We start from the raw sequence: 25,675 nt of genomic DNA, 5'->3' as shown, positions 1-25,675 counted from the left end.
GAGGGAGGGTGAGAGCAGCTTAAGGGGATCTCTGCCCACAAAGTACCTAGGGCTTGCCTATCTCAGGCAATCTGACCATTCAGTGGGGACTCCCTTGGGGGGTCCAGGCCCAGACCCTCTGCAGTTACCTGAGCAGCCCAGCCAGCTCTGCCATCAGTTCTTCCTCCTCTCAGAACTACGTGCCTGCCCTTTGTAAAAGGGTCTCCTCTCTCTAGACCAGAGAGGGCCCAGATCTACCACCTCCACTTATGCCCCAGGGAACCATGAATGGAAAATCTACCCAGCTCAGTAAGTACTTATCTCAGTAAGTACTTATCTAGAGAAGACAGGATGAGGAAGGAGCAGAGGTGAATATCCAACCTTCAGAACTCACAGACCTAGATATGATTCACGCACTGCAGACACCAGCAAAGGCGGTGGGCTGGCTGCCCTCTGCCCTCTGCCCTGCTCCATGGGGCCAGGACCATTTGGTTGTTGTTTTTACCCCCTGGAACCAGGAAAGTTGCTACCAAGAAGTTTGACTTTACCATTCTACATTTTGCTTCCAGTTGTCCCCTCCTTCTTCCCTGAGAGCCCTGAGGCACCCCAGCAGGCCAGGAAGGTAAACTCAAGGCACCTCCAGAGACAGTGCAGAGCCAGGTTCCTGGCCCACTGGGTGGAGCCAACAGCCCCATGATACCCAGGGGCACACTGCCCCAGAGAGGGAGGCTGTAGACAGTCTAAGAGCTCCTCCTCAGGCCTGCACCTAAGCCTGTGGCCCTGAAGCCAGCAGTGGAGCCTGGCCCAGGCTAGCCTCTAAGATGGACGTTCGGTTTCATCTGCTAAATAGGTATTGCCCCTAGTGTCTCTCCTGTCTGTGCAAAGCTAGAGCAAACTAAGAAATCACCTGTCTCTGCCTTTTGGAACTAAGAATTCAAACGGATTCAAAATCAACGATAACACTGCCCATGTGCACAGCAACTCACAACACACAACCCATGTTCACCTACATCACCTCTGCCGGTCCTCCACTCTCTTCCTCTCACTGAGGGAAGGAGCATAACTCCATTGCAGAGAAGAAAACTGAGGTACAGGGAGGGACAAGGATGGACCTGCCCAAGGTCAACCGGTAAATGGTAGAACAAAGATGGGTTTTCTGACTGCAATGACAATTGCTAACACTGTGGTTCCCATGTGCTGTGCCATCTCACAGCCTCATCTGAACTCATTCAATCTTCATACTCCTATGCAATTGAAGCTATTAGTCACCTCCCTTTACAAATGAAGAAATCAAGGCACAGACAAGGGATGTGAAGTGCCAGGATCGCACAACTACAGGCAGGACGGATTGAAACTCAGGTGGTTTCTCAAGGGTCCACACCCTTGACTTCTGTGTGATGTACCCTGGCACTGCTGCCTCCTGTCTGTGGCTGAAGTCTGGATCCAAACCATCCCCAGAAGGACCTAGACAGGGCCCAGGTCACCAGGTGCTGGGTAGAAGGGCAGACCAGGGAATGGGCTCAATCTCCCAATCAACAGAGCAGCAGATGGAAACTGGGGTAGATGCCAGATATTTTTTTTCCAGACTCGGGGGTAGGGGGGAAGGAAGTAGTACTGAAGACCATCCTCCCCACAAGCCAGCCAACCTGGGGACAAAGGGCCAGGCGAGATGGCAGCCCACTCTCTTGGTTGGCTGCAGGCAGCCAGGGGAGGAGAAAACTAAGCCCATGACTTGAGGCAGTAACTTTATAAAGGGAAAGGCAGCTAGACTGTGGGGCAGACACTATGACCAGAGTTTAGGCATGGGTTTTCCTGCCTCAGGCAGCATAGGAAAATCAAGTCGGAATGGTATAGGTGGTGTCAGGGGCCTGCCTGCCTCATTGAAAGCCAAGGCTGGCTCTTGAGCCTGGACTGAGAACAAGGGCACAATCCCCACTCACAGCCGGTGATGGGAAGTGGACCAGCAGAGGAAGCAACAGATGTGGATGCTGATATGTCTGATGGGGAGGCACATTCTTGTCCCTCCCTTCCCCGTGATTCCACATTCAGGGGAGGGAGGAAGGAGGCTGGGAGAAAGAAATGATGCAGGGCTTCAATCTATAAGAAAAATACCTTGAGGAGACCACTTCCTGAGCCCCATGGACAGCTGAGGCACAGCCCAATCCAAGAAGACTCCTTTTGGAATGAAAGAAATGGATACACACAGACCTGAGATGAATGGTCCTGAAGCACTAGCAGAAGCCCCAGGCAATCCCCTCAACATTCCAACTAAAGCCTCTCACCTTTCAGGCTCCAACTTAACTCATCCTTCCATTCTCCAGGGTTATGTGACCTCCTCCTCAGCCCTGATTCCATGGCTACACACGGCCTTCACAGGAGTGACCCACCCCAAACAAGAGGCCTGTGGGAGGTAGAAGGATTCCCTGAGGAGATAACATATGCAGATGTGAGGTCACCCACACACAGTTCACTTCCTTTCATGGATACGATGATCCAAGAATCCCAGTTCTTAGGATTAGAAGTAGTTCTCAGAGAGCATTCAACCCCCAACAGCCCCCTCCATGCTAGATCCCACCCCTGCTTTGAGGCTTCAGAGCTTGGTGGCCACCCAGGCCTCCTGGCTACTAACAGCAGCAACAATTCCTATTGCCTACCACTGTTACTACCTATTGCAGGGGGCAGAGACTAGGCACTGATGAGAACGAGGGGAGTGGGTGGGCTGGGGTCTGCAGAACCCTGTCCTGTCTATAAGGTAATTTCCACTCAGCTCCAGCCCATGGAACCATGAAGAAGTAAACCCAGTAGTGAAAGGTAGTATGATTTTCAAGGGAAGCTGAAAATTGAGGGCTGGGTGCGGTGGCTCACGCCTGTAACCCCAGCACTTTGGGAGGCCGAGGCAGGTGGATCACCTGTGGTCAGGAGTTCAAGACCAGCCTACACAACATGGTGAAACCTCATCTCTACTAAAAAATACAAAAATTAGCCAGGCATGGTAGCTAGTGCCTGTAATTCCAGGCGTAATTACAGGAAAATCACTTGAACCCAGGAGGCGGAGGTTGCAGTGAGCCAAGTTCACATCACTGCACTCCAGCATGGGCCACAAGAGCGAAACTTGTCTCACAAAAAAAAAAGAAAGAAAGAAAAGAAAAGAAAAAAGAGTCTGGGCATGGTGGCTCATGCCTGTAATCCCAGCACTTTGGGAGACCAAGGTGGGTGGATCACAAGGTCAATGATTTCTGTCCTAATCATTCTATGTGCATTTTTATCTGACAAGGTCAGGAGTTCGAGACCAGCCTGGCCAAGATGGTGAAACCCCATCTCTACTAAAAATACACAAATTAGCCGGGTGTGGTGGCACGCACCTGTAATCCCAGCTACTTGTGAGGCTGAGGCAGGAGAATCTCTTGAACCTGGGAGGTGGAGGTTGCAGTGAGCTGAGATCGCGCCACTGCACTCCAGCCTGGGTGACAGGGCAAGACTCCATCAAAAAAAAAGAAAAGAAAAGAAAATTGACTCTTTGTTGAAACTCTCACTTTTAAAATATTGGCAAATAATTCAGAAGTTAAGAAGGATGGATACGGGCAAACAAAAACAGGTCTGGGGCCCATATCTGGGACCCCCAACATACCGTGTGCCCACTGTGACTATCTCACAGGCACAGACACAACAGTCACTGTACCTGGCCCAACTCGTGGCAGACCATGTCAGGCAAGGAGTGCTGAGAAGACACTTGTCAGGCTGCATAGGCCATGCCTCACCCTCCCCTCAGTGCTCTGCCTGCCTCCAAACCTCAGCCAGGACATTCCCCTCAAGTGCCTGACTCTTCCTCCTAGACCAGTTCAGAGATCACCACCTTCCATACATCTGTTCAGCCCACTGTGAATGGAGAACTTCTCAGAACTGCCACCACCCTCTTAGCCCTGAGGGTCTCACTCCCAGCAGCATCCCATGCCTACATCTTTGCTTTCTGTCCTAATCATTCTACGTGCATTTTTATCTGATCAACCCTACCTAAATTACTAAGATCTAAGTACGGCAGGTCAAGTTAAGACAGACAAAAAAAGTAAAAATCCAAAGAGGAATATTCAGTCAGCAGAGAAGAGACAGACTTTTTTTTCCTTCTACCAGGGCACTCAGCTCACCTGAAAACACTACAGGTCCTGTGCCTTCCACAGACAAATCAGCAACATCCTTAGACCCAAGCCCCAAACTTGGCCAACTTGGCACTGGGCTTGTGGTGGGAGTGCCACCTGGTGGCCACTCTGGAACAGAGCCTAGTCTTAGCAGAGACTAAGTGCATCTTTGCTCTGTCCTAGTCATACATTCTACACGTGCTTTTATGTGATAGACACTCCCCAGACTTTCTAGAGACAAATTTCTCCCTCCCATTCCTATGCCCCAATCCATCTCTGAGCCTCTATTCTCACTGTCCAAGGCCTAAGGCAGGGCAGAATCTCATGGACGTCATATGGAATCCATCTAGACTAACAAAATCTCCTGACTAGACATGGCTGGGAGGCCAAAGATGAAGTCTCAGCCTGGATACTGACTCAAGGAAGGCCCTGACCCAGTCCAGGGCTCTGTTTCGTTGTGTACAAAATGAGAAAGAGGAGCTAAAACTCCATATCTTCTCCTGGTCTGTCTTCTGTCTATATCAGAGAGAGACAAAGCTTTCTCATTCCATCTTCTGCATTTTCTTCTGTAGGATGAATTAAATATGCTTTTAAAGTGATGTCAGCCAGGCGTGGTGGCTCATGCCTATAATCTCAGCACTTTGGGGGGCCGAGGCGGGTGGATCACCTGAGGTCAGAAATTCAAGACCAGCCTGGCCAACATGGTGAAACCCCGTCTCTACTAAAAATATAAAAATTAGGTGAGGTTGGTGGTGCACGCCTGTAATCCCAGTTTCTCAGGAGGCTGAGGCAGGAGAATCACCTGAACCCAGGAGGTGGAGGTTACAGTGAGCCGAGAGCATGCTATTGTACTCTAGCCTGGGCAACAAGAGCAAAACTCCATCTCACAACTAAACTAAACTAAATTAAACTAAACTAAACTAAACTAAAATAACATAAAAATAAAGTGATGTCTACAGGAGAGATGATGTCCCAGGACCCTCCCATCTCTGATGTGATCCTTGGGCCTGCTGAGGCCACTTCAATGAGGAGATACACATGCAGAAGTGTGGTCACCCACAAACAGTTCACTTTCTTTCATGAATATAATGATGCAAGAATCTCAATTCCTGGAATTAGGAGTAGCTACCTGAGAGCCACTCACAAGACTCCTTATGGCGGCCATGCAGATTCTGCTTACATACCTCCAGTGATGATGAGCTCCCTCACAAGCCAGCCTTGCCCATCTTGTTTAGCTCTGACACAGAGCCTTCTTCTCCAGTGGAAGACTCCCAAACAGTGGTCCTAAATTTGCCATCTGAGGCCACAAGGACATGTCTAATCTCTCTTCCTGGAATAGAGCCCTTCAGTGATTTCACAGAGGTCATATCCTTCTAAATCTGCTCTTTATTTATGGTAAATAACCCCAGTTTCAAATAGATCCCTCATGGGGCTTTCCTTGAGAAGCTCTCTAATCCTGGTTGATTTCTAAGACATAGTCAGTTATTTAACAAACTTTTACCGACCCCTCCTAGATGCTAAACAGTCCAGATTGTCTATCTCTCTCTTCCAAAGATCAGGCCTCAGATCAGAACACAACACCTAGTATGGAGGCTGAGCAGTAAAGGGCTGAAAGACTGGCTTCCTTCCTCCTTATTCTAGCACCTCTAAGGGCACTCTTAATGGGTTGAGACACCACGTTGTTAAATCCTCTTGATCTTAGCCCAGGGTTATCCCTGGGCCAATTCTCAACCATCAGTAGTGGCTCTCTGGGACGCACATTTGAGAAAGATCAGTGAATCTGGGCCCAGGAGAAGAAATGAGACTCGATTCTGCATAAGAGCAATTAATTTTCTGGTCCCCACTGCAAGACCTTAGACTTTCTTTGCTTCTGTCCTTGTTAGGGTTACTTCATTGTCTGGGCCCTGATGCCATCTAGAACATTCAACGGCCCAGCTCTGAGTGCCTGGCATCTCTGATACATACACTCAATATCCACTTATAGAAATTGAGGGGAAATGTCAAACATGGCACAACTGATGCTCCAAGAAGTTAGGTCATATGTGGAAAAGCAATCTAAACCTCAGTCTGACTTAGAAGCCTAAGTCCCCTCCAAGACCTGAGCTGCTACTCCCAAGATAAGTGGTTAGGAGACCTTTCAGTCAGCCAGGCACAAGGCCCCAGGTAGGTGCACTGATGGAATCATGCTGACACAATCCCACTCAACCCCTAGAAAGGCCATTTCCCCAGCATACAGGAAGCACTCATCTGTACATAGGGCTAATAATATCTACTTTTCAGAGTCACTGTGAGGATTAACTAAGATGGCACATGTGAGTGCCTAGCTCAATGCCTGGCACAGAGAGGATGCTTGATAAATAAGTACTACTGTGCTGTGCAGTGTGCTAGTAATATTAGCTAGTTTTGCCAAGATAGAATAGGCCAGTGCCTGGGTTGCCACGAAAGAGTTTCAAGCATAGAAGTTGAATTCTATTCCCAGCAATCTTGGGGCCTATGAGAGCGAGACAGGCCCAGGCCCAGGGAAACTAGTGGCACAGCTGAACCGACCTGAACTCAGCCCAGGGCCAGAGGGGACTCCACCTGCTGGAGAGGCTGGGTAAGCAGAAAGAGGGAGGCCTGAATAAACTCCCCAACATCCTCAACAAACACCCACTGCCAAAGTCTGTGGTAACAGCAACAAGAAGCCACCTCAGGGTAGGGCTCTGAGAGCTTGGTCTGGGGCCCAGGCCAGATGGGGCTGAGGCGAGGAGCAGATCTGGGGCCCATGTGCCCAGCAAGCTGTGCCAGCCCAGCCCATACCAGCCCAGCCAAATTTGAGTTATATCAGGAGAACGGATCTGTTAGAAAACTCACCCATCTCTACATATTTGCATATTCTATTTTGGGGTCTTTTCCTTTTTTTCCGTCAGCTTCCTAGAAAAGTTCTTGTGATCACTTCCAACTTCACCTCTGCTGAACTGCAAAAACTCACACTCAATCCCATCTCTCCTCTAACTACTACTCTCTCCCTTACCAGCAAGGTCCCCTGCCCTCTCTGCATCCACTGCCCCTCACCTGTTCAGTCTTCAACCCCTGCTATCTGGCTCCGGTTCCATTGGAATGTCTCCCCAAGGTCACCATGGCACAAGTCAACAAGTCCAAGGTCAGTCCTTCTGTGGCTAGGTTTGTCTGTGGCATCTGACCCCACTGAGCATGCCCTCTTTGTCCAGTTCCTTCCACTCCCTCAGCTTTGCTGACTCCTGCTCTCATCTTCCTGGAAGCAGCGGATCCTGCCCCCGTTCCATGCCTCACATCTATCAGTCACCATTTCCCACAAAGCTGAACTCCTTAGTGGGTATCCCTTTTCCTCTACCTTTCTCTGAAAAGCTTAATTGCCTTCTCACATGACACAGGCCCAGTGTTCAACTTAGAACTTCCTGATCACTACCTCAGCCCAAAGACATCCAACTGTCTTTAATTATACACATCCCCACCTGGCTGTCCCATGGCACCTCATTCCAAATTGTCACCCCAGTCCCTTATTCTTACTGCTGCACCACCATCCGCCCGCTCACATCCTGCCTCCCTTCCCACTTTCAGCCCCCAGAGCTAGTCTGTCCTTCACACCTAGCAGCTCCCCTCCACCCAGCTCCCCTGCAGCAGCTCCAGTTGAGGCTCCCTCCGTGTCCCATCTGGAGGATCCAGCCAGCCTCCTAGCTGGTCGCCTACCCCCAGTCTCACCTCCCACAAATCCAGCCTCCACACAGCTGTCAGATTATCTCACACACAGATCTGGTCCCCCACGGCCCTGCCTGAAGCTGCCTCAGGGGTGCTCTTTGCCCTCAGGATAAAGCCCTAGCTCCTCAGCTGGATCTAAGCCCTCATGATCTCCCATTCCTCTACACTTCAGAGGCCAAGGGCAGTGGGAGGAAGGGTGCCAGCTCTGGAGTAAGACAGACCTGAGTTTCTGGGACCACTTGTCCACTTCCTGCCCATGAGACTGTGGGCAGATGATTTCAACCCTTGGAACCTTGGTGTCCCCATCTGTTCAGTGGAGACAATAGTATACTTGCCTTTCCCAAAGATCTGGTATCAATTCTAACTCCTAAAGCCTCTCTACCTCCTCCTCTCCTTCCCCACTGCCACGCTGCCAGGTCAGCCTACCAGCAGTTCTAAGTGGATCACTGCCAGAGCCTCCTCCTCAGCTTCCTCATGCCTGCCCTCCCTTAGCCTTCTACTCCCAATATATTCACCACACAGCAGCCAGAATGACCTTTCTAAAATACACATTGGACTCTCTCCTGATTGCCATTCTATGACTCCCATTGTCCAGGGTGAAGTCTAAACTCCTTACATGCCTTCAGATGATCTAGCCTGTGCCCACCCACTTGCCTTGCAAGCCACCCTAACAGACAGGGCTACAGAAGCCAGGTTTGCTCCCCACTCCCAGCCCCCTCAGTACATATACCTTCCTGCCCAATTCTCCCTTACCCTTCAGGTCTCAGTGTAGTGCCACTTTCTCCATGAAGCTTTCTCTCACCCTCACACTCCCACCCCAGCCCACATTAGCCCCCCTTCCTGTGAGCGCCACAGCCCCTAGACTTGCCTCGCCCAGTTCTCATTAGGCTTTAATGTAATCATGTTTGTCCATCTTACCAACAACACAGCATTGTCAGAGCTAGGATACCATCATGTTTATCTGGCACAGAGTGGAGGCTCAGTCAATGGTTTTTGAAAGGATGAAAGGCGGCCGGGTGCGGGGGCTCACGCCTGTAATCTCAACACTTTAGGAGGCCGAGACGGATGAATCATTTGAGGTCAGGAGTTTGAAACCAGCCTGGCCAACATGGCGAAACCTCATCTCTACTAAAACTACATAAATTAGCCGGCTGTGATGGCACGCGCCTATAGTCCCAGCTACTCAGGAAGCTGAGGCAGGAGCCCAGGAGGCAGATGTTGCAGTGAGCCGAAATCGTGCCACTCAACTCCAGCCTGGGCGACAGAGTGAGACTCTGTCTCAAAAAAAAAATCTTTTTTAAATAATAAAAATAAAAAGAAACTATGAAAGGGACAATGGTGAGGAAAGAGTCCTTGGCTCATGGAAAGCCCCAGGCTCAGTGGGGGCACTTATCAGACTCAACATAGACTACTCGAAACATGGCCACAGGAAGCAAAGCCAACTTGCCAAGCCCCTGGAGGAAAGAGCCAACAAAGAAGGGAAAGGGAAACCATGGGGACAGCTCTGTTCTGGGAACTGGTATTGGGGGTTGGTCCAAGAGATAGGGCAGGGTGACCCAAATGTTCTGCAGCATAATGGGGTGGGGGAGTTAAGGAACCCCAGCATCTTTGAAGGCAGTCCTCAGAGGCAGGGTGAGAGCTGCCACAGAATGGAAACCAGCTCTGGGCAGGCTGTATCATGGGCACAAGAAGGGCTGTGTCAGCCCCATTTGACCAAGACAGACCCATGAGGATGGGACTGGCCTTTGTTTCCACCACAAACAAGCAAGAGACACTGTGTTCAAAGACAGAGCTTCCTGGTCTTTGCTCTCAACCACAAGTAGGCAGCTGGGCTCCAGGCAGACCACTGAGGCACACAAAGGCCTAGCACTGAGAAGGCCAGTTCTGAATCTTTTCTGTCAATGCAAATAGACAGACTTCTCAAATTTTCTGGAAGAGGCAAAGAATAACATACTGTTCAGGCCATATCTGGACGTTAAGAGTATCACTGATACACTGGAGGTCATCCAGAGAAATGAACAGGATGTGCTGGGAACCAAAACCAGAAGGACAGGTCAAAGGGGCAAGTCAATGACCCACCATGGCATTCCGTAAGTAATTAAAGCCCCGCTAAAGTAGAAGAGAAAGCAGGCTTGTTCCGAGTGGTTCCTTAGGGCAGAGAGGGGACCAAGGGGTAATGCCCTGGCAAATAGTTAAAGGACAGAATAGGCTGTAAATGGTAAATCTTTTGTTCCTGGAGGAGACAAGCAGAAACCAAACAACCATGACTGGGAATGGTGGAGATGAAACGTCTGCCAAGGCAGAGGGCAGGAACAGACCTCTGAGCCCCTTTCCACCCGTGTTATTCCCAAATGAACCAAAATACCATCTGAGGGGAAGAAGATTTTTCCCAGCGAAGTATTCAAAGCACTTAAAACCCACTTTCTCAACTTGGACATGTCTGTGATGCCACAGGGAACGTCACAGGGAACACCATGCCAAGGGGAACGTGAGTGAGCACAGGCAGATGGAGCAGCAGCTTGGGGGTTGGTGCCCTCTCTTCAATATTAAAGCTGAGCCCTATTCATGTTGGTGTTGTTCTTTAGTATTGCTATTTAACTGCTCTTATATTTATGCCTTCAGGACAAGGAGCGCCCTGCCTCCTGGCAAAGTTCTGAGGCCCGGATTCTGGCATCATTACAGAACAAGCATCAAAAAATGCTTGGTAAGAGTAGGCTGGTGGGGTGGACAAGGAAATCTTTGGAAGCCATTGAGAGAGAGAGAAATGTGGAAGGCAAGCTGCCTCCGTTTGCTTCCCATGAAAGTCCACCCAGCCACTCCCTAGACTGGACGTCTCGGAAGCATAAGTCTCTTCTGGACACAGCTGTAATCCAGCAGCCACCCTGAAGATTGGGTTGCAGCCCTGCCCAGCCTTCGGCACATCCTGAGGCTGCCAAACTCCAAAGCCCCAGAGAGTCTGGGGGCTACGGCTGGAAACTTCTCCCAGAAGTGAACATGGGTATCTCACAGCATCCCATGATGTGGGGTCTAAAATCCTCCATCCAGGGCCCAGAACCAGAGGCCAGCCCTGCTCCGAGGCCACAGCATCAAGACCAGCACACCTTGTTTGCCCCACTGCCTCCACCAACTCAGATCAGCCAGAAAGGTCAAGAACTGGACAAAGCAGGAGAGTTGACCATCAGGTGGGTATATTGGGGGAGGGAGAGATGGAGGCACCTTCATGAGTGCCTCCCATGGGCAGCAGCCTCTGCAACTTGCTGGGAGTTCAGGGGAAGCAGGGAGTTCATGGGGCTCCTCCAGCAAAGATGAGCTCCAGGGCTGCTTGGATGTCCCCACCAGTGGCCTGCAGGGCCCGCAGGCTCAGCTCATCGTCCTGGATGCCCATGTCACGTAGCTGCTGTAGCTGGGGCTGCCACTGGCTCTGTGGAAAAATAGGAATGGGCAGAAGCTGTTAGCTGGGATCCAGTGAAGATTCACTTAGGTCTGTGCTTTCCGGGGAAGGAAAGGAAGATGGGGGAGTCCTCAGCAAAGCTGTTGATGCTGAGTTCCACAGAACACAGTACTTCTAGGAAGACTAAAAGATAGGCTTGAGGGTTAAGAGAACAAATCCAAAGTTTTACAATAAAAAAAGGAAATTCTTGGCATAAGGATCAAAAGAGAATGTACAAATTATTCACTGTCTAAATTCCAAGAGGCTAAATTACTTTCTTTCTCTTGCTATGTGTACACACACATCAGCAAGATTTTGCTCTTTATGTGATGAGTGTTACAGATTTTTTTCCCAGTTTGTTGTTAGCCTTCGGACTTTGCTTCGGTTTTTTGTTTGGTTTGGTTTGCCATGCAGAAATTTTCACCTTTTTAAAAATGTCTTAAATTTTTGTGGTATATAGTACATATATCTATTTGTGGAGTGTAAGAGATGTTTTAAATTTTTCGCTTTTACAAACTCAAAATGCAGAACTTTTATTTAATGGCTCCGGGATACTGAGTTTCGGCCAAGAAAGCCCTTTCCTACTATAAGGATTTGAAGAAATTCACCCATATCTTCTTCTAGTACTTTCATAGCTTCATTAATATCTCTATTTCATGACAGCAGGGATGAGCACAATTTAGGGAAAACAATGTGTTCACATGTGGGAAGAAGGCAATGCAAAGGGGAAGAAAAGCAAAGTCAAAGAGGCAGGCAGGAATGAGAACGTGGAGGGCTTAAAAAAAATCCACACAAATCAATTTGAATTCATTTTACAGGCCAGGTGGAACCAGTGAAAGCTCCTGAGCTAGGGAATAAAGTAAACAGGCATCTAGCAACAGGGGAGATGCAAAAATGGAGAAGACAAGTCATTCACACATCCTGCTCCTATTCCCTTACTGTCCACAAGGACTACATGGAACACGGAAAACCACACAGGCTTGAACGCTATCGTTCCAACTTCATGGCCTTTTGACCCCAGACAAGTTCCAGGAATGATGCCCTACCCATTGGCTTACTATGTGGAATAGAGGAAAAGAGATGTGAAGCAAACAGCTCATGCATGGAGCTGTGAACTACAATGCTGGCCCCTCAGGTCTGCCCCTTAGCTGCTAGGGTGACCTTTCCCCTCCTTAAAGCTTCCCATGAGCTGAGTGTGGTGGCTCACACCTGTAATCTAGCACTCTGGGAGGCTAAAGTGGGTGAATCACTTGAGCCCAAGAATTCAAGAAGAGGCTGGGCAACATAGGGAGACCCCCATCTCTACAAAAAGTACAAAAAATTAGCCAGGCATGGTGGTGCATACCTGTAGTCCCTACCTCAGCTACCCAGGAGGCTGAGGTGGGAGGATCACCTGAGCCCAGGAAGTTGAGGCTGCAGTGAGTTGTGATCACACCACTGTACTCCACCCTGGGTGACAGAGTGAGACCCTGTCTCAATCAATCAATCAATCAATCAATGCCTCCCAGGGATCCCTGGTGACTGCTACATCAAGTCATCAAGTCTAATCTCCTCAGGTTGGCATGCAAGCCCCTCACATGTAGGTTCCTGCTCTCTTTCTCTGGCCCCATCTGCGGACACTGCATCCTAGTCTCGTAGTTTTGAGTACATCACATATACCTCCACACGTGCACAAACAGGTAGCTGTCTTCACCTGGAAATCATCCCCTTCCTACCTCAAACACCCTCTCCCTGGTTAGCTAACTTCTAATTCTTCTGACAATCAGCTTAAATACCCCTCCCTCAGAAAAGTTTTGTCTGACCTAGGCCCTTACTTCAAGCAGCTGGGCTTCTTGCCTTGTTGCTCCCCAGCTCAGTACCTGGCTGGTGCCCCTCCATGGCAGGGATGAGAACCAGCTTGCCTCTAGGCCAGCATCTGGACTCCGGCCTAGTATATATATATATATGCTCAGTCAGTGCTCACTGAATGAATGAATGAAATGGCCATGATTATCTAAGCCAGGTGGTCTAGGGAGTCAAGCCATGGTCAGTACGGGCAGGAGAAGCCATAGTGACCACTGTGTATGGTCTGAGAGTGTGCCCTTGCTGGGAACACTCTGTACCTGTCCCACTGCCATGCTCCAGCTGTTCCCAGAATGAAGCATGCCAGGTGTGAAGGACCCCCAGAGAGCAAAAAAAGGCTGGGCATCCAAAATAACAAGGAAGCCACATGGAAACCAGGAAGTGGGGAAGACTGACCTGAAGGCTGGGCTGCCCAGAGGCCTGAAGGGCATGCTGTAGGGCTTGGCTGAAGAGATCATTGGTGATGGGTGTCCCTGACTGGACACCAGAGGACATTGGTGAGGTCCCTGAGGAATGGCCCTAGAGACAAATCAGCGGTCAGTGCCACCCTCAGAGCCATCTCAATCTTACAGCAGATACTCGCTGTTGTCATATCACCCCATAGTGCTCCTGAGGTACCCAACTTCTGCCTCCCAACAAAGACCTGCCATGAGACAACCAAACAAAGGTACCTAGAAGCTCTCTATGTGGGCAGGAAAGGTTCCATTCTTTTCTGCACTGAGCCCCTTGTCCCAACCTAGGACCTCAGCACTGGGAGAGATGGCCTTGAAAGCTGAAGTGACTTGTTACCCAGAAATGCTTAAGCTGGTAGTGTCTGCTCCCTGTCAGGGATGAGGAAGGGCATATTGTGTGAGGGGAGAGTCTTCTGAACTAATAGGAGGGACTACTCAGGACCATGTTAAAATCTAGACCTCTGAGTCCTCAAGGCAAGTGAAGGGGAGGTCACTCAAGCTGCAGTAAGAAATCCCCACCAGGAGTCCAGGGTTCAGCTTAAACTAGATCTAGCACCAGGGTCAGCAAAGACAAATCTATTCTACTGCTGGGGAGCTTGTTCCTTGGGGACCCAGCCTTGATTTTCTAGGCCCTGTCTTCATACCTGGGTGCCAGGAGTTGGTGTGTGAGAGCTGCTCTCCGGAGTGCTGGCCAGGGCCAGGGCAGTGGCCAGCTCACTCTGGGTGATGGGCCGGGGCCCAGCAGCTCCACTGTACCCCAGGGAGGCTGGGCGGGAGCTGGGCGTACTGCTAGATGGTGTGGACCTGGTGTTCTAGAGAAATAAGACAGTCAGAATCAGGCAAGCAGTACTATGAAACTCCCAGATGAACTTCACCCACCTCCAGGAATAGTTCTTGGGGAAACTCTTAAGCTCCCAGGTTCAGAAAGGAATCCCAAAGCAGAAATAGTATGACATGGTCTTGGCCCCCCAGTGGCCTGTGTCCACCTCCCAGCCTTGGGAGTGCCAGGTCCCAGGATGCAGCTCATTCCCAGCACCATCTCCCCCAAATGGCAGGCAGGCAGGCAGTCCACTTACTGGGTGAAAGTCGTCTTCATCATCCGAGAGCCCTTCAAACAGGAAGCCACCTGGAGGAGGACGAACAGATTTCAGGAGGAAGAACAGAAAGGCACAGGCGCAGCTCCAGAATCTCAGCCCAAGTTACTCTCCAAATTCATATTTTCATCTCTCCCCTCGGAAAATTACAGGACAGATGCACTTCCTGACTCAAACCGAGAGTTCCCAAGGAACGCCCTCTGCCAACACTATACATAGCTGCTGAGTAAAGTAAATTCCTGGGCCACTGCCGGCTCCTAAGAGGCCCATATTACACTATTCAGGGGCTCACCTGGCATATCCCGGTATGAGCTGGAGGGCATGCTCCGGGAAGAGGAGTCAGTCCCTGGCATCGGGGCACTGCCTGCTACTGAGTGCAGAACCAGGACAATGGCATTGACGAGGGCTGGGTGAGCAGGCACCAACCTAGGACAGAAGCAGGAAGAAACCCAAGGGTGACTCCAAAAGAGCACCCTCGACCATGACAAGAGTTCCGGGTGCCCTCTCACAACAATGCAGCCACCTGTGCCTGCCCTCAAATTCCTCGGTCTTCAGCATCTTCCGCCAGGAAGATTTATCCTCCTGCTGATCTGCCCCCAGCAACGGGAGCAAGGCCTTCAATTCCTGGGTCCACTGCAGATTCTTCACCCTCTCCGTAGGCAAGGCATGATGGGAAAGGTGCAGCCTGGGAGGCTCAGGGTTCTGGCCTGAGCACATGAGGAGCCTCTGGTCTAGGCACCACTACTACATCAGGCAACCCTGGACAAGTCCCTTCTCTTCTCAGGGTGGGGCTGTTTTCTTCACTTGCAAAATGAGGACATGTCCTTTCCAGCTTTGATACTTTACGGATTTGTACACCTGCTTCTCCTTTCACCAGTTTAAAATCCTTGGAAAGCTCCCTAATTTCTACCAAACGAAACCTAAACTGAGCCTGGCAGGCAAGATCCTTTCCCTCAGAATCCTGCTTCCTCCCAACACTCTTGACAAAAGCCCTGCTCTTGGGCTCTGCTCTTTCTCACCCCCGACATATTTAGAGGGTAGACTTGGTGACAGACGATGGATGGGCTCCCAGAGCAGACTGTAGGGTGACAGTTAGCACATGAGGAGAGAGAAGGTACCCTCTAATAGGACAGGTACACTTACGTATCAAGCATATTGGGATCAGCGAAGACAGAGAAGAGGTCCTTGTCCTGGAGAACCCCTGAAAAAGAGCAGAGCTCACCTCAGGGAAAGGAAATCAGCCAGATCCACGAGGGAGAAGAGGCTTTGTGTCTCAGAGCAACCAGCTCAACAGGGACACAGGACAACAAGCCAATCTTCATCAGAAGTAGAGGAAACAAAGCACCAAGCAACATAATTCAGGTACTCCCGATCTTGCTCTAGGGAGGATGGTCCCCAGCTCTCCACATCCCCCTGCACTTCAGTCACATCACAGACTGGGTACCAACACACCTGTCTCTTTCTCCCATATCTCTGGGCTCTTCCCTTACTCAAGGTGTGCAAGACGCCTTCCCTGATTGCTGTGATGTGGGCTAACTGCTGTCCTCATTTGGCATCCTCATACCCTTATTTACGATGTTAGTTAGGCCATTATCTCTCTGTGGGGCTGAGAGCTCTTAAAGCACTGGGTATATCAAACACACCTTGATTACTCTCCCTCTTCCCACAAGACCAGTCATTCTTCAAAAGATAGTCTAAGTCTCTTTAGAAAAACTGTCTTCTCCTGTTTTCTCCTTTTCCGACAACTCCTATTTCCGCAAATTCAGTCCTGCACTTACCAAGAGCAATGGGGTCACTGCTGAGGCCTGGGGTGGCCACAATGATCTGATCCAGAGATTCCTTATTGCTGAGCATCTTAAAGACCTGCAGGAGAAATGGGCAGGGCTGAGCACTCCAACCAGCTCAATGCACTCATCAAATGCCCACACTGTGCTGAGGACTTCCTCCCTTTAAGTGCTTGCATGTACATCACCACAATGGAACAATAGCCCCAGAAACAGATGAACCTCTTTTTGGTCTAAGATCGTAGCTTACTGGAGGGGAAACAAACAATTAAAAAAAGAAAAAAGAAAAAAAAAAGGCAAGACCACAGTAAACCTTCAAATCTCTGTGCTCCTTTTCCCCACCTACAGTTTAATGCTTCCAAAATAAAAGCTCTCATTACAAGCCCGGTAACAAAGGTTTCTCTAGGTTCCAAAAGTCCTTTTCAATCTCTGTACAATTACTATTTCATATTTGTATATATTGCTAAGTTCACAGCTGTACTAATTTTGCCTCTCAACTCTCCTACAGAAAGACATCAGCCCACTTCCCCAGTAAGGACATCTAGGTCAAGGGGCGATAAGCAGGCAGTTCAGCCAAAGTCAAAGAACAAGGTCCAGCAGAAACAGTATGTGGATCTTTTGGCTGTCACCATACGGGCAGGTTGTATGATTATCATTAGAGGGAATCAACAATGCCTGACTGAGACAGGCTCTTTGGGGAAAGACAGGGCTCTACTGAGGCCCACAGACATGGCAAAAACTCCCCAAGGAACTCTTGGTTGTCATGGAAACGGGCTTCCAGCTCCCACTCCACACCACTCGCCAGCCAGCGCTCACACCCTCTCCTACAGTCCTGGCTGGGGGCCGTGGCACACACTCACCGCTTCCCTGTAAGAGGAGCTGCTATGCAGGGCAGTGTGCAGCACCCGGAACTCTCTCATGGCAGCCACTTTGTCCACAGGTTCTGGTGGACAAGACACTCAGAGTTACCCTACAGCACAGGCCCTGTCTCTTCCACAGACATGGTAACATCATTTCAGCATGTGCCAAGGAGCAGCCTGGTCTATGCATTCCCTTCCCTCATTACCCCTTAAGAATGTGAGTGCCCACTCAGAAAAAACCATTTGTGCCACGGATGTGAAAACTGCTAGTAAGCACCTTTACATTCACTTGTAAGCATCTTCCACAGATAAAACAAACAAATTCAACTTGTGGCAGAGGAGAATCTTACCACATGAAAAATAGTGCTCTGATCAACATCCCACTGCAGGAATTTCAGACTAATACCATTTGGTTGTTGGTGTTTTTGCCTTTGTTTTTCAGACACAATCTCATCTCTTGCCCAGGCCGGAGTGCAGTGGCGCAGTCTCGGCTCACTGCAACCTCCACTTCCCTGGTTGAAGCAACTCTCGTGCCTCAGCCTCCCGAGTAGCTGGGATTACAGGTGTGCAATTATCCACTCCTGGATAATTTTTGTATTTTTAGTAGACACAGGGTTTCACCATATTGGTCAGACTGGTCTCAAACTCCTGACCTCAAGTGATCCATGTGCCTCGGCTTCCCAAAGTGCTAGGATTACAGGCGTGAGCCACCATGCCCCGCCCTGGGTCACAGTTTTTAAAGTATGGTTATCCTCATGAAGGACCACTACTTGTGACTGTACTGACTATGTACTGCCCAACTCCAGGGGCACCACTCCCAAAGCAAGGTGAATAGCACCCCTGGGGTTCAGTGTGGCAACCACATCCTTATCGACAGTCCTGATCATGAGGCTGTCTTTTGAAAAATAGTCACCGTAAGTAAATTACCTAATTTATTCATTCAACAAACATGTACTAAGCATTTACTCCATGCCTGACTTTGGACAAGGAACTAGAATGTGAAAAATAAGAAACCCTGCCGTCAAGGAACTCTTACGGCAGTAGGAGAAATGAGACTACATCAAACACACAATTACAAAATGCCATGCTGAGGACCTCAACAGAGATGTGGATCCCAGCTAGGGCACCAGGAACACAAAGGCAGACAGCCACCACTGAGAGGGAGGGTAAAGACAGAGAGCTGCCTCCCAGAGGAGACCATTTGAAATGGGTATCAAAGAGAGAGCCGATATTTACTGGGGGGTGAAGGTATTCCAAGCCTAAATGAGAACATGTGCAAAGGCATGGGAGAATAAAAGAATGTGGTGCTTTGAACAAACAGCAAGTCATTCTCTGTGGCTGCAGCTTGGGATACACATCCCAGCTCAAACAGCAGGCTAATAAAGTGAGGTCCGGAAGGGATTTGTAACCTGCCATGGAGAACCACCAAAGGGATCCAGCTGGGAAGACAGACAACAATGGGTTCTCCTCCTACAGACCCTAATCTGTAGAAGAACACAAAATGTGATTCCTTTGTGAAGAAAAGCACTCAAGGAGAAAATATCTAAAACACTGTTACAAGACAGTTTCTTCACAGATCTAAGAGTTTATTGTAACCTTCCAATAAAAAGGTCATTTGTTTCAAAAATAATCCTCCAGGTAGAAGGTGGGAGGAAAAGGACTCTTAATATCTTAAGCCAGTATTCAGCTAAGAGTCATGGCTGTCACTGTAAGATCTCTGAGCTAAATTCATCCTTTGAAAGTGGAAGGCAGCCAGCCCAGCGGAAATGGTTTTCCTCTTGAGCCAGGAAAACCCCCGGTCCATATCCCAGCTCTTGCATTCACTTTCTAAGTAGCTGACCTTGAATAAATGCCTTTCTAACCCTTTTCTTCCTCCATAAGATGCTAATGCTGTTACCTACCCTGCAGGGCCACTGTAATGATTAAATGAGGTATAAAAGGGAAAAAACCTGGCTCACAGAAGCCACAAATGTTATTTTCCTTCTGTTAATGCCCTCCAGCCAAAGAGCTGAGGGGCATATCTGTATTTAAACCAGTTGGGCGTACTGCTCAGTACAGAGAGAAGAATGAACACCATAGGAAACCATGGGCTGTCTCAGTAAGAGGATATTAGAAAGGACTTCTTGGTTTTTTTTTTTGAGACAGAGTTTTGCTCTTGTTGCCCAGGCTGGAGTGCAATGGCATGATCTCGGCTCATGGCAACCTCTGCCTCCCGGGTTCAACCGATTCTCCTGCCTCAGTCTCTCAAGTAGCTGGGATTACAGGCATGCACCACCATGCCCGGCTTATTTTTTATTTTGAGTAGAGACGGGGTTTCTCCATGTTGGTCAGGCTTGTCTCGAACTCCCAACCTCAGGTGATCCACCCGCCTCGGCCTCCCAAAATGCCGGATTACAGGCATGAGCCGCTGAGCCCAGCCAGAAAGGGCTTCTTACACGATTTTGGCTTTGTCTGGGTGATTTGGGGAAAAATTTAAAGAAGTGAGGTTTTACTCCGGATAGGATGCTTTTGGCAGTGGGAGTGATTTTATAATTGAGTATTTTAATAACTCTTACCTAGAAGGAAGGAAAACTAGAGCAAGGTGGAAGCTGTAATTGGCAAAGAAGCAGCTGTTACTCTCATCAGCCAAGATAGAAAGATACTTGGTCACTTTTGTGATTTGGATAATGCTCATGTTTTTGTCTCTGTTCAGCAATGATAGGGATCTTGTTTTTGTCTTAATCCATAGTGGTCTCAGAGTGGCCTTGACTGATACTGGGGATCTGTACAATTGTTCATGTTCCCCAAAAGGACTCCAAGGCCTGGCTGTGAGTGCCAGGCCAACCTCTGGATGTCAGGAACTCCGTTCCTCTTTCTCACTTCCCATCAGGGTATGAAAGACATTTTTGTCTTTTACGGTTAGAACTGAAAGGGGGGTAAATTTCAAACTGATAACTAGTCACAGCAATCATGAACATTATAAAAAGATGTCAACCTGCCAGTTTGACAAAGCTAATCTCTTTTACACAGCTTAGCTTTATTCTTGGGGAGGCTTTTAAAACACACATGCAAAATTTAAATCATGAATTCCAAGCACCTTCTATTTATAAACCAAAAAGGCATCCGAGGCTTTGTATATTTTCTCCAAGAGCTATTTAAATACTCTTTGAATATCTTCAGGAAAATAAATTACCAGTATAGCAAGAGCAGTTAGCTGACTGAACAAATCACCACCTGAGGCAGTTTGTAGGAAGATTTGTTAACAAGGGAACAAACTGGGGCATTAGGAAAGTGCCAAAAGTTTCCAGTTTTTTCTAATGAGAACAACAATAACAAAAGGATACAAAGTTTACTTTGCATCACTGGAAAATAAACTGTTAACTTAAAGGAGTTTAAGTAGACACTAACTCACTATCCCATTAGGAAACAGTGGATGACAAACTTAGAAAGTGGAGAAACAGTCAGGAATGGTGCCTGTACGTTGGGAGGCTGAGGTGGGGCGGATGGCTTGGGTCAGGAATTCGAGACCAGGCTGACCAACATGGAGACACCCCGTCTCTACTAAAAATACAAAAATTAGCTGGCGTAGTGGCACATGTCTGTAATCCCAGCTACTCAGGAGGCTGAGGCATGAGAATCACTTGAACCCAGGAGGTGGAGGCTGTAGTGAGCCAAGATCAAGATTGTGCCACTGCACTCCAGCCTGGGCAACAGAGTGAGACGCTGTCTCAAAAAAAAAAACAAAAACCAAAAAACAAAGTGGAGAAACAAATCTCCCATTAGTGATACCAGCAGTAAGAAGGTCAAAATTGGACTCTGTTTATCAGCATGGTCTAATCCAATAAGTAATAAAGATATCATTTATCATCAGCTCAGTAAATCATCCCTTTGTTCCACCCAGGCTTGTGTCTCAAGAACACATAGACCTTTCCCTTGCAGATATTACAGAAACTCTGCCTGCTTAAGGGCTGACCCTCACTCACCTGGTTTCTGATCAGGTTCGGGCCAGGACTTTCGCAGAACGTGGACGGTGGACCCAGGTTGAATGCCATAGAAGTCAAGTGTCTGGTCATCTTTTAGCTTCCGACCACAGTAGATCAGATCTAAAAAAAGAACTGTCCACTTACATTTTGCTCCTCAAAACAAATTTAGATGGTTTTTGTTCCCTGAGAACGTTATTTTGATTGGATAGATAGCTGGAGCATGATACATGTTTTAAAAGACACTCTTATTTAATAACTTAATACTTTTTTTTTTTTTTTTTTCTGAAACAGGGTCTTACTCTGTTGCCCAGGCTTGAGTGCAATGGCACCATCACGGTTCACTGCAGCCTCAACCTCCTGGGCTCAAGCAATTCTCCCGCCTCAGCCTCCTGAGTAGCTGGGACTATGGGCACATGCCACCACACCCAGCTAATTTTTGTAGTTTTTTGTAGAGATAGGGTTTTGCCATGTTGCCCAGACTAGTCTCTTAACTCCTGGGCTCAAGGGATCCTCCTGCCTTAGCCTCACAAAGTGCTGGGATGACACGCGTGAGCCACCACGTCTAGCCAATTAAATATATTTTAACAACTATTTGCAAATATAAACTCATAAAATGGACTTACATAGAATCTGGCCAGATATGGTGGCTCACGCCTATAATCCCAGCACTTTTGGAGCCTGGCCAACATGGCGAAACCCTGTCTCTACTAAAAATACAAAAATTAGGGCCGGACACGGTGGCTCACACCTGTAATCCCAGCACTTTGGGAGGCCGAGGTGGGTGGATCACCTGAGGTCAGGAGTTCAAGGCCAGTCTGGCCAAGATGGTGAAACCTCGTCTCTACCAAAAATATAAAAATTAGCCAGGCATGGTGGCAGACGCCTGTAATCCCAGCTACTCAGGAGGCTGAGGCAGGAAAATTGCCTGAACCTGGGAGACAGAGGTTACAGTGAGCTGAGATCGTGCTACTGCACTCCAGCCTGGGTCACAGAGCGAGACTCCGTCTCAAAAAAAAAAGAGGATTCACATAGAATCTATCCATAGAAAAGCTCTAGAGTTTAACATTGTGAAGACTGCCCAATTTAAATCAATGGAAAAACAACAAAACAGGATGAACGCAATCCAGGTATGACTGAAAACATCTTTTTTGCCAGTTGGATCCTTTAGCTATTTATTATAAATTACCTTTCCAGTATAATCTAATTATATTTAAATTCCTCCCTCCTCCACCTGGACTGCTCACACCATTTTCATTTTCCTTTTTACTGCTTTTTTTTAAACCAATCAACCAAGCAAATCCTCCTAATCAACCCTTAAGACCTACCTCAAATATACTGAGGAGCCTCCCCTGACCAACTTCTCCTTCCCTAACTCACCCCAAACGTCTGTTCTTTCAGAAAAAGAATTCACAATGTTGGCCGGGAGCGGTGGCTCATGCCTGTAATTCCAGCAGTTTGGGAGGCCAAGGTGGGCAGATCACAAGGTCAAGAGTTCAAGACCAGCCTGGCCAACATGGCGAAACTCCATGTCTCTGCTAAAAATATAAAAATTAGCTGGGCATGGTGGCACATGTCTGTAATCCCAGCTACTTGGGAGGCTGAGGCAGGAGAATTGCTTGAACTGGGACCCGGGAGACAGAGGTTGCAGTGAGCCGCAATCGCAAAACTGCAGTCCAGCCTGGGCTACAGAGCAAGACTCCATATAAAAAAATAATAATAATAATAATAATAAATAATAAATAAATAAAGACAATGTCATAAAGAACCTGGTGATAAAGTAGTTCAGTATAATACATGGCTGAAAATGGCAACCAGTAGTTTCATTATATGATTTGTGTTTCTATTTACCCAACACTCACTTCCCTGGAGTGTTAACATTATGAGGCAACAAATCCCAAGCCCTTACTTTACTCTTGTAATTCCAGAAGTATCCTCCCCTAAAAGAGATCAGAGCAGCAGCCCAACCCCATTCCAGAGAGACTCACCAATCAGCTCAGGGTCTGGAACAGACTCCTGGAGTTTGCCAGCAATAAGCTGCTTCAGAAATGAAATACTATAGCCCCCAAGTGAGTATTCTCCCAGTTCTGTCTCTGGCAACCGAAGAATAGACTTTGGAGCAAGTGGCTGGTCAGCTAGCTTCACCGCCAGGTGCCAGTCTGAGAGAGACATCCTCTCTCTTTCGCGCTCTCTCTTTCTCCCTGTAAAAGAACAAAGCCTCAGTGGTTAAAAGACAGACCATCACCCTACTCCACCCCCACCCACCAAAGGGCTGAATAAAAGACAATTCAACGTGACACTGTTGAAGAAGCACAGGGTGCACCATCAGGAGGCCAGAACTAGAATCTAGGGTTCTCTCTCTACTCATACTGTGATGGACAGCTCTCTAGGCCTCAGTTTCTTCATCCCTAATGTGGACATAAAAACGCCATCCAACCTAATAGTAATGTTATGAAAGAGATCATCTAACCCTGTCCCTTCTGCATGCTCCTTTTCCCAATTTTCTTCAACTCTTGTTTGAACCAGTAGAACAGCCTTATAACAAGTTCCCTAACTCTTGCCTCTCCCTATCAAATATCTATGCTGCCACCTAACAACCCATCATTCTAAAACACAGATCTGATCAAGTCACTTCTTTGCTTAGAACTCTTCCAATGTCGGGCTGGGTGCAGTGACTCATGCCTGTAATACTAGCACTTTGGGAGGTCTAGACAGGTGGACTGCCTGAGCTCAGGAGTTTGAGACCAGCCTGGCCAACATGGTGAAATTCATCTCTACTAATAATACAAAAATTAGCCGGGCATGGTAGTGCACACCTGTAGTCCCAGCTACTCAGAAGGCTGAGGTTGCAGTGAGCCAAGATCTCACTTCACTGTACTCCAGCCTGGGTGACATGAGACTCTGTCGCAGAAAATAAATAAAAATTTAAAAAAGCAACCCAGGGGCGGTGGCTCACACGTGTAATCCTAGCACTTTGGGAGGCCGAGGCAGACGGATCACTTAAGATCAGGTGTTCGAAACCAGCCTGGCCAACATAGTGAAACTACGTCTCTACTGTAATAGAAAAAAATTAGCCAGGCGTGGTGGCAGGCGCTTGTAATCAATCCCAGCTACTTGGGAGGCTGAGGCAGGAGAACTGCTTGAATCCGGGAGGCGGAGGTTGCAGTGAGTCGAGGTTGCAGTGAGTCGAGATAGCGCCACTGCCCTCCAGCTTGGGCGACAGAGACTCCGTCCCCGCCCTCCCTCCCCGCCCCCCACCAAAAAAGACATCTTCCAATGCCTCCAAACCATCCATATAAATTAAGTATAAACTTCATCGCCTGGCTTACAAAACTCCCTACCAGGCTCCTTCCCCAACAGCGCCCTACCCTGCCAGGGGCCTCCACAACATGTAAGTACACACTCATAACAAAGCTCTCCCCTATTTTACACCTCTGCTCGTCTAACTCTGCAAGTAATTTCTCTTCCCTTTTTGGCCTCTTAGCAAACTCCTACCGAAACCAACACAGATTCAACAACCTCAGTCCCCTCTCTTTCCTCTGTTGTTCCCACATCCCCTCAGAACAAAAGGGCTACAAATATCTGCCTGCTCCCTCCTCCACCCCAATTCTTGAAGGCCCTTGGAAACAAAAGACTAAAGTTTTCCTCATCCTTGTCCTCATACCTGGCATATATGGACCCCAGAAAATAAATCAGAAACTCTTACGGCGGAAGAATCTTGCAAAGCAAGATAAGTTCTTGTTATAGTCATCATTATTGCTTCCAAAGAGACCTCTGGTAGGGAAGAGGAAAGAAAAGGCTGTGAAGCTGCCTAGCAGACCTTAAAGCATCCTCAAGGTACCTTCCACCTCAAGTTTATGCCAGAAGGAGGTCGTTTTATATACCATGTCTCACTTAATCCTCACAACGGTTCCCTGCGGCAGGCATTAGCCACATTTAAGGATGAGAGAACCAAGACTCAGTAAAGTCACTGGCCCAAGGTCACAGATCGCTAGCAATGGGGCAGGGGCACATATCTGGTGGCGACCTCACCGCTCCAGTGGGACCAGCTAATTAGCTGACACACATCGAGCCCGCGCTGCCCAGGGACCCAGCGCCCTCACCCGTCCCGCGGAAGGAACCCGGCCGCACTGCCGCCGGTGTAAACACTCACTCTGGCCCTCTAGCCGGAAACCGGAAGTTCCGGTCTGCATTCTGGGAGTTGTAGTTCCCACTGTGGGCCCCCCCCCGCCCCCTTATAAACAGCCTAGTTGCAAGGCTTCCGGTTCTAGGGGAGGGCGTGGCTTCCGCGCTCTTTGAAATGACCGGCGCCCCGGCCTCTTGGTGCTTTCGTTGGAGAGGGTCGCATTTCCAGTCATTCTTCAGCCTGGTGATTCCCGCGCTCCCCTGAGGAGCTTATGAAGTACGTCGGTTCTGCCAAGTTGG

General features: G+C 48.6%; 1 protein-coding gene across 7 annotated transcripts; it reads right to left on the bottom strand.

Annotated features, from left to right (window-relative positions):
- Positions 1-10,995: 10,995 nt before the first annotated feature.
- Positions 10,996-25,443, bottom strand: UBL7 (ubiquitin-like 7). 7 transcript variants are annotated; one of them, XM_011932912.1, is made up of 12 exons: positions 25,283-25,434; positions 24,915-25,024; positions 23,239-23,451; positions 21,254-21,373; positions 17,292-17,374; positions 16,426-16,510; positions 15,791-15,848; positions 14,940-15,073; positions 14,630-14,679; positions 14,198-14,365; positions 13,498-13,620; positions 10,996-11,250 (listed from the first exon to the last, which is right to left on the bottom strand). In XM_011932912.1, exons 2-12 carry the CDS (start codon positions 24,919-24,921, stop codon positions 11,113-11,115), a joined length of 1,179 nt encoding a protein of 392 aa, XP_011788302.1. In that variant the 5' UTR covers positions 24,922-25,024; positions 25,283-25,434; the 3' UTR covers positions 10,996-11,112. The 7 variants fall into 7 exon arrangements, with proteins under 7 accessions (XP_011788302.1, XP_011788306.1, XP_011788299.1 ...); XM_011932916.1 differs by lacking the exon at positions 24,915-25,024 and adding an exon at positions 23,574-23,658 and having other exon boundaries at positions 25,354-25,434; XM_011932909.1 differs by adding an exon at positions 24,000-24,011 and having other exon boundaries at positions 24,926-25,371.
- Positions 25,444-25,675: the final 232 nt, after the last annotated feature.

Source organism: Colobus angolensis, unplaced genomic scaffold (assembly GCF_000951035.1).
Source record: "Colobus angolensis palliatus isolate OR3802 unplaced genomic scaffold, Cang.pa_1.0 Scaffold99, whole genome shotgun sequence".
Taxonomy (NCBI): Eukaryota; Metazoa; Chordata; class Mammalia; order Primates; family Cercopithecidae; genus Colobus; species Colobus angolensis.
The sequence above is the reverse complement of the archived record's forward strand: the minus strand, read 5'-3'. Positions and strand labels throughout refer to the sequence as shown.